This window comes from Neophocaena asiaeorientalis, unplaced genomic scaffold (genome assembly GCF_003031525.2).
Source record: "Neophocaena asiaeorientalis asiaeorientalis breed wild unplaced genomic scaffold, Neophocaena_asiaeorientalis_V1.1 scaffold528, whole genome shotgun sequence".
In the NCBI taxonomy this organism is placed as follows: domain Eukaryota; kingdom Metazoa; phylum Chordata; class Mammalia; order Artiodactyla; family Phocoenidae; genus Neophocaena; species Neophocaena asiaeorientalis.
Genome location: NW_020173938.1, coordinates 471,229 through 479,801, shown reverse-complemented (window position 1 = coordinate 479,801; position 8,573 = coordinate 471,229). Strand labels below are relative to the sequence as shown.

The 8,573-nt window shown below is 59.7% G+C and overlaps 1 protein-coding gene across 1 annotated transcript in view; it reads right to left on the bottom strand.

Annotated features, from left to right (window-relative positions):
• CST7 (cystatin F) overlaps window positions 1-7,558 on the bottom strand; it is a 9,997-nt gene extending 2,439 nt beyond the window's left edge. The window contains exon 1 of the mRNA XM_024752702.1: window positions 7,353-7,558. Coding sequence (XP_024608470.1) covers window positions 7,353-7,422 — 70 coding nt within the window. The 5' untranslated portion in view covers window positions 7,423-7,558. The remainder of the gene's footprint in view (window positions 1-7,352) is intronic.
• Window positions 7,559-8,573: the final 1,015 nt, after the last annotated feature.

Sequence of the window (8,573 nt, the reverse complement as noted above, 5' to 3'; positions counted from 1 at the left end):
GCCGGCCCATCCATCTCTCGCCCCCCAGTGCGTCTGCCCTCCGTCCCCGTGGTTGCCCCGTCCTCAGCTGAGGGCCAGTGCGGTGGGCGGCGCAGAGGTGGATAAGATGTGGTTCCGTCCTGTCCCTGCCCGCATGTGTCCCTGGGTTCTGTCCTTTCAGAACCCAGGTTGTTTCCAACAGTTACAGGAGCCTGGACACCCCTGCCCGCCCTCCCCCTCAGGCCTGGAACCTCTGTCAGGATGAGCCCTGGTGTTCCGAGAAGTCGGCCCTGGCCTATGAGGCCGCTCTCTGGCTTCGACCCCTCAGCTTGTCCCCAGCAAGTGGCCGAGGGGAAGTGCTCAAAGGCCGTCCTCCGCCCCCAGGACTCTCGACCGAATCCGCCCAGCTGCCAGGTCCCGCGGCACCCGTGTGTTGCCTCCTTTGGGGTGTTTGGGCAACAGGTGGGTGGTGGCTTTTCTAGTTGGTGGCTCAGGGGTGACTTGATTTCAAATTTATGTTTCTCAGTTTTGCTGCAGTGGTCACAGACTACTTTTATATTAAAATCTAAAATGAGGGGGAGGGAGAATGGGAAGAGGGTTTAGGGTTGTAGATTACTTCTCTAAGAATTCCCCAGATTTTCCTGAAGTCATCTTGTGCCAGAAGTGACTCGGAGCTGACCCACCCCCTGGTGCCAGCTCAGCTGTTTTCTTTCACTGAGTCGTGTGGAGAGTGGGGTCCGCGCCTCGTGCACGGCCTGCATCGGGGATCAGCTGCATCCTGGCCGGTGTGGAGGGTCCACTGCCCTGCGCTGCCCTGGAAGGTCACTCTGCCTCCCTTGGCCGTGACCTTGGGGAGCACCTGTGGTGCATTCAGTGGGGGTGGGGTCAGCACGTGGTGGACCCGCTGGAGCCACAGGAAGTAGAGACTTGTGGACGAGCTTCCGGGTGTTGCGTGCGGAAAGGAGGGGGCAGTGCTGCCCGGGTCCCCTCCTCACGGGGGACTCGCTGGGACTGCAGACCCAGGGTGCTGGGTGTGGGCCCCGCCGTATTGAGGACACACGGTTCCCTGGTTGTGAAGAAGTCTCGACTCGTGGGAGGAAAACAGTGGTGTGAGGTTGGCAGTGCTTGGGGGTTTTGTTCCTCAGGGGCTGGACGCGGGTGTCCCATTGGAGACAGGGCCCCCCAGCTGAGGACCTTCACCTCAGCTGGGGGTTGGGGTCAGGGTCAGTGGCCTTGCTGGGCCGGGACCCAGGCACCCGGCAGGACGGCCCGTGTGCAGCTATGTGTCCAGGAGCCTCGGCCAGGTCAGTCCAGTACGCTGGGACCTCTTCTGGGGGCCGGCCTGTACGTGGGTCACAGCAGAGGGGGAGACATGGCGGATGCCAGCTCAGCTCAACTCAGTGGGGAGGTCTTGCCAGGGTGTCAGTGAGCCCTTCAGCCCAGAGCGAGGTTTTCGGAGGAGGCTGGTCCCACCGTCCGCCGCCTGAGGTCTGCACAGAGCCCCCCTTAGAACTGGACATCTGCTGTGGCAGTGGGCACACGAGACCCCCAGCGGGTGCGAGAACCAGGACGGCCAGAGCCGGCCCTATGCGGCCTCGCTGAGGGGTCTCCTCTCCAGTTGGGTGGAGCGGTGGAGGGGGCTCTGGCAGTGGGCAGAGGAGGCGTGGGTCTGGTCTGGGTAGAATCTGCAGAGGGCCCATGACCCTGGGGGTGAGCCGCTGGCACTCATGACAGCCTCTTTGTAAGGGGGGCTGGCCCTGCCCGCCCAAGCGGGACCCCTCCTGGCAGGTGGGCCCCAGCTGGGTCCCTGGGTCGAGATGGAGCTCTGGATGGCTCTGTGAGGCCCCCTCAGCTGGGAGGCCTGCTCCACCCCCATGAGAGCTTCCCAGCAGGTGAGGTTGTCGCTCTTCCCCCACGAAGCTTTGTCCCCAACGTCTCTGAGAGTCTCCTTTGCCATAATCCGGCCCTCACATGACGTCCCCAAAGACTCTGGGGTGGGCCGTGGCTGAGGTCTCTGGACGCGGCAGCTGGGTTGGTCGGCTGGCTGGGCCCTGAGCCCGTGGCTCTGACTCTGGTGCTTTGAGGGCTGCTGGCCTGCTGTTGACGACAGGAAGTCCAGTGTGTTTTTCTGTTTTGAAAACCGTTTGATTTCTGCTTGTCAGCATAGTCTGAATAGCAGACGGGAAGGACCACCTGGTGGACGGTCCAGTCGCCCATGTGTTTGTGGGTCTACATCCACGGCTATTTTTTCTTTGTACAAATTACATATATTGCTTTTTCTGATTATAAGCTTACTTGTTTGGTAGGAAACTTGAAAAACACAGAAAAGTACAACAGAAACATTAGAGCTCACTCTCAGTGTTGCAAAGGTAACCACTGCTACCTGTTTTTTAAATAAAGTATACTACATTTAATTTCGCTTGAACTTAACATGATTATAATAATGAAGTGAAACTAGGTGAGGCCAAACCTCTGATGATGTCTCTGCCAAACATGTGATGTCAGTTCCTAAGCAATTTTGGTAAAGTTACAAAGAGGTTGTAGGAAACTTGAAGTTGGTTTATTTTTAACTACATTTCCTGAAATATAGGCTTCAGTTAAGTGAGGTTTCATCAGCAGAGTTATCTAAACAAACAGTAAAACCCCATTTTTAATTTTAAAAAGTTGAAAAGTCAAACCTATTTTCAGAGCAATTCTTCAGAACGTCCACAGGGCAAGGTTGGTGCAGAATAAGCCCAAAGAGGGGCTCTCCTTCCAGAAGAAGACAGGCAGCCGGGGGCCCTGGGCCCCAGCCAGCTAGCCCCCTCCCACCACCGCCAAGGGGTACCCCCCGGGCTGGCCGTGGTCCCATCTACAGGTAGGAAACAGGCCTCGAAGGAGTGTAGGGCGGGTTAAACCTAGGTGTGAAAGCTGTGCTCTTTTTCTCTCAAGAAGTATTTCTCAGTAGGTGCTGTGGGCAACTCCAGGTTGGGGGCAGGACAGTGATCTGGCAGAAGGGGCTCAAAGAGGGAGCTGGGGGTGGGGACCAGTTAGAAGGCACGGAAATGGGCCAGGGGAGCAGAGGGCAGAGCACGAGGCAGACCTGACTGCCCTTAGCTGCAGGCTGGGTGCGGGGGCCACGGGGAGGGGGGGATGGTGAGTCACGCCGGTGGCAGGTGGTGGCCTGGTGACGTGGACTGAAAGGACAACCAGAAGGAGAGGTTGTGAGGAGGAACAAACACTCTTCATCACACACGCTGGGGTGGGGGAGGGCCAGGCGGAGCAGAGAAGTGAGGTTTCCAAATAAGCCGGACTCCCTCCCCCATCCCCTGCCAGGTGGGGCATGGAGGCTTTGGCCCAGAAAGGCACTGGGAAGAGGGAGGTGGGCAGACCCCTTGGTGAGGGGCGGGCTGAGTCAGGAAGGAGAGAAGAGGGCCCCTTACTGCTCTTGGGAGAGAAGTAGCTCTTCAGGTGGTCTTGAAAAAAATGACTCAAGACGGCAAGAGATTGGGCAAGAGATGGGGGGCCGGAGACTTGGGAAGATTAGGGTGACAGCAGCGCTGTGCCTGGGTACTGAGTGGGGGCTCCAGCCGCCCCCGGATGCACAGTTGTAAAAGCCCCGGGCGAGTGCAGTGTGCAGGGGCGCGAGGCTTGGAGGGAGGACGGCAGAGGCCCAGCTTTCCTGGGGCCAGAGCAGACTCTCCGGGGTGGAAATGCGAGCGCCTGTCGTCTCAGACCTGGGCGGTGGAGCTGGCCCTGGAACTGAGAGCGTGGGCAGGAACCAGTGCGGGACCTGCCTCTGGCAGATCCGTCCCACCTGCCCTAGCACAGCTGGGACCTGCTCCAGGAGCTAGCACGGCTGGGGATCCTGCAGGCCCCTGGGCTGCTCAGGCTGCACCAGTGGACTCCCGGCCACCTGCTTCTGTGAAGTCACCCCAGGCCCCTTCGACACCCCCTGATTCAACCTGATTCAAGGGAGTCAAGGAGTCTCTCCTCTCATGTGATCAGAATGGGAAGCAAAACGTCAAGGAAACATTCTGATGTTTCTTGCTGAAAAGTGTAACTTTCCATCTAAATCACAAGTGATTCCTACTCCAGCTCCTGTCCTGTCCTGTCCCTACACCCCTTTCTTCAGAACTAACACCGGCCCCACTGATTTCGGTGGCTAGGCTCTGCGCTTGCCCTCACCAGTTGGGGCACTCAATTCCCTCCACCAGTGTGTGGGCACTTCACAAACATCGAGGGGTTCAAGGCAGATCCACAGTTGAGCAGGTGGGGCTGGAGCTTGGGGGACATGGTCAGCAGCCCTTCGGGTTGCGGCAACAGTTAACTGTTTCTATGCAGGTTAAAGAGGATGGAGTCTGCCCTCCAATTACCACCAAACATGCAGCAAATGTCCCAGGAGAGGACAGTAACTTCCTGACAAAGAACAGCTGGTAAAATGAGTCAGCAGCAAATGTTTTTGGTAAACATCCCTCAACTTGCTTTTCTGAAAAATGAAGACGTGCGATGATGTCCTGTAGGAGGCGCTGGAGCCTGGGACGCTGGCTGTGCGTCCAGGGGTGCTGGGCCCTTTGGAGAGTCCAGTGCCTCAGGCCGCGCAGCCCCTCCTTCCCTGGTGTGGAAGGGAGAGGGGGCTGCTCAGGCAGCTGAGGCTCCCCACCCCTTCCTGTTTCAGGAGTGTCCTGTGTGTGGCTGGGAGGTGGGGGGACCCTAGAAGGGAGCCAGGGTGCTTAGGAGCCAAACACTGAGGCCCCCACTGGAGGCTGCCCCACCGTGTCCCCGGTGGTCTCCTCGTGGTGGCTGCTTCCCTGCCAGCATCACGGGGCCCTTGTCATGCCACGGGCGGGGTCCTGGAGCGCACACTAGGAGAGCTGTGCCCAGAGAGCGGGGTGCTGGTGTCCACTGCCTACCTGGAGGTTCACTCCGAGCCTCGCCCCCTCTCGTGACACCAGAACTCAGTGTGCTGGTGGTTGCCCTTAATTCCGTGGGGCCACACCCACCCGGCTGTGCTCTGGGGGCTCTGACTAATGAGTAGCCCCGTTGTTTTGAGAGCATAGGTGTCCCCCGGCACAAACAAGATGCTGGTTAGTCCCTGCCTTAATCCACTGGGACATGCCCAGAGTGAGTCCCAAGTCTGCCTCTCAAAGGCTGTACAGCCTTGGGGAAACTGCTTGACCTTCCTGAGCCTGTATAATGGGTGATGATGGCACCAGCCCCACAGGGTTGTGGTGGGAATACAGGAGACCATCCGTACGAAGATCTTGTCGATAAAGGACATGCCATAGTGCCATGATGATCAAATATGGGAAATGGCTGCAGTGGCGCTCTGAGGGCAAATGGGTGTCCCCACTGGAAAAAAGAAACCTCAAAATGCAGAGGGTGGGTCACTGGCCCTCACGCCGAGATGCAGCAGTTCCCCCCCAACCTCCACCCTGGGATGCAGACCGGTGTGGGCCTCCCTTGTGGTGGGTGGTCTCTGGGTCCTGCCACTGGTGACGATGGCTGCTGGACCCCAGACCCTGCCAGGCGGTCTGTGATGGGAGGATGGGCCCCTGTGAGCCTGACTGGGAGGGCTTCCCAGGAGAGATGAGAGTCAGGTTGAAAAAGGGCTTCCATTTTCAACTGAAGGAAAAGTGGCTGAAGAAATCGATGTAGCAATTTCCTAGGTTCTGAAGGGCTTGGAGAGGGAGGCTGCCGGGGTCAGGTCAGCGTAGTTGAGCGCCAGGGGCGGGGAGAAGCCAGGTGCCCAGGTGGCGACACTCGGGGCCCCTGTCCTCCCACCACGGAAGGCTCTAGGATCTGTTCTTAGAGGAAGGTGGGGCTGAGGGGCGGACTCGGGTCTGGGGCCGAGCTGTCTCTTCTCGACCCCCAGACAGGGGCCTCCAAGCCACTCACTCGAGCCCGAGGCCCTCGCTGGGGCCGTCACCTGTCACCTGAAGGAGGCAGCAGAAAGGATCTGTATGGCGTAGGGGCTGCGGCCAGCAGGGGCTCAGGAGCAGGGGTGCGGGTGGGCAGCTGCCCCCCACCCCAGGCCCGGGGCATTGCCTTCCGTGGGCCACTGCAGCCAGGTGCCTCCAGGGCCTGAGGGGTGCAGTGTTTTACCCATTTCATGGACAGTGAGACTGAGGCTCAGAGAGGCTCCAGGTCCCAAGGCCTCTGCATGTGGCTTGGACTCTGGACCCTCCTCCATCTGGGCTGTGGGGCTGAGAGCAGGCCTGATGGGGGAGGGCCAGGCCAGCCAGAGGGCTGTGTCAAGGGCAGGCCGTCTTCCACCTCCCGAGGGGGCAGGTGTGGGACTGGGTTGGAGAGGGTTTGGTCCAGCACCAAACCCCAGCAGAGGGGAGGCAGCCTTGCCAAGGGAAGGAGGCCAGCGTCCAGAGCCTCCTGGGCCAGGATTACCCCACACAATCCTGCTCTGCTTGTTAGGGGAGGGAATGAGGCCAGCAGAAGCAGCTTAGGAAAGCGGGACAGAGGGCACGAACGTTACATCCCAGTGCAGCGGAGGTGGCGGGCCCCTCACTCAGGCTTTCGGAGGGAGTCACTTCCCTGGTCTGAACGTCCAGCCACTTCCCTGGCGTGGCCTCCTCGGTTGGGCACTAAGGGGGCCCAGGAGGACAGACAGCTCCCGGAGGAGAGGACCTGTGAGGCTTCATGGTGTGAGCTAAGACCACGGCTGGGGGAGGGGGCAGAGGCAGGATGGCCTGTCTGCATGGTGCCTGAGATGGTCCTGAGATGTCACCCACTTCCGAGGCTGTGACCTCCAGGGACTGAGAGGCTCAGGCTGTCTCCTGGGCACCTGCCTGGGCACCCCAGACCTGGTCACCCGTGGCCAGGCTCCAGACCTCTTCAAAGAGGGAGGAGGGCAAAGACCAGTTGCTACCTGGGGGCTGTATCCTCCAACTCCCGCTGGTCACTTCAGCCCCGGCTACCAGCTTCCTCGTGCGCATGGGGCAGGTGCTCACGGGCTGTGTTACTGGGCAAGTCGCCTAACCTATCTGTGCCTCATTTCCTGGCCTACAGGTGGCGGCTCCCCTCGCCCTCCCCCCAGCTCTGGCCTGGCTGGAAGGATGAAGACTTAGGTTCCCCCGAGCCAAGTCACAGGGCAGCAGCAGAGGCAGGAAGGGTGCACCATCAAATAGAAACGGCCTGACTGCTACCCTGTGCGCTGTCTCCATGGAGGGGCCGTGGCGGGCCTCCTTTGGGTACTTGCAGACCCCTGGAGCGGTGGGGGACAGAAGGCACTTCCCCGGTCCCCAGACCCCCCCAGTCCCCCTCTGCCGAAGCTTGCTCCCCACAATGGCAGCTGCTGTGAGGTCCCCTGGAACGTGCCTTGGGAACGGGGTTGGGGGTCAAGCTCACGGCGCCTGGACGGTGGGGAGGTCCCCTCTTACCTTGCGAAGGGTCCCCCGTGGCACCCAGGACGAGGCCACAGACGACCAGCAGTACGCCGGCAGGATGCATGGCTGCACGCAGGGCTGTGCTGAGCAGGGGCGCCGGCAGCGAGGTGCTGGGGGAGCCCCGCCCCGCGAACCGCCTGCCTGGGGTGCGGGTGGTGGTTTCTTGCTCTTCATCTCCACATCTAGCAGCTACAAGCTCAACCGCTTCCTTTGTAAAAGTTTCCAAACAGCGATTATTTGCAGGGGAGGGGAGGAAGAGGTGAGAGCTGTGAGCAAAACTTCTGCTATTTTCTACCCTTGAAACACATGGAAGAGACGTTGCAGCAGAAAAATGAGCAGGGATTTTCAGAAGCACACGCACTTGGGGTTCCTTCTCCAAAGGGTACGCTCCTCAGGCCTAGATTCTGGGGTCTGAGTGGCCCCCTGCAGGAGACTGTCCTCCTGCTGGCGTGAATTAGGTGACTTTCCCTGGGAAGTAGCAGGAAAACGGGGTTCAGACTGCAGTTCAGAGGATGAACTTCTCCAGGCCTGGAACCGGGTGAGGAACAGCATTTGCTGATGAGTGATGGATTCTTGAACCTTTTTGGCTCAGAGCTGGCAAAGGAGAGGAACAGTGTCTGGGCTAGAGGTCCCGGCACTCTGCCCAACCTCTAGGCCAGGCCCACGGTTAGGAGTGGGAGCTCTGGAGCCAAAAGACTTGAGGCTCTACCTCTGAACACCTGGCTCACCTTGGGTGGGGGTCTCCAAGCCTCAGTTCCTCAGGTTATGCTGAGGTTTGGGGATGTCGTGAATGTAAACGGCCACTGTGCCTGTGCCCTCCACCAGGCATGGCAAGGAGTTGGGCTTCCCCTGTGCTCACGGCCTTGACCCTGCAGTACCTCGGGAGCCGGCGGTCACTCCTGCATGTCCTCAGTGCGGTGGCTCATTCCCACTTTCAGAAGTTCCGGGGGTTGGGGAGCTCAGAGCGGTTATGGGACCTGCCTGTCACTGCACTGTCTCTGGCCCTCGGCCCTGTTGTCTGTGAATGTGGGTGCTGGTGCACCTCACCGCCCAGGCCTGGAGCGAGCAGAGGCTCAGAGAGGAGGAAGGAACTGGGATTAGAGCAGCGTTACGGGCCCCCGGGGAAGTGTGCATGTGTGCGCTGTGTACATGTGCCGTGTGTACGCGTGTGCATCCAGTCTTTACATGTGTCTGAATGTGAACATGTGGAAGTGT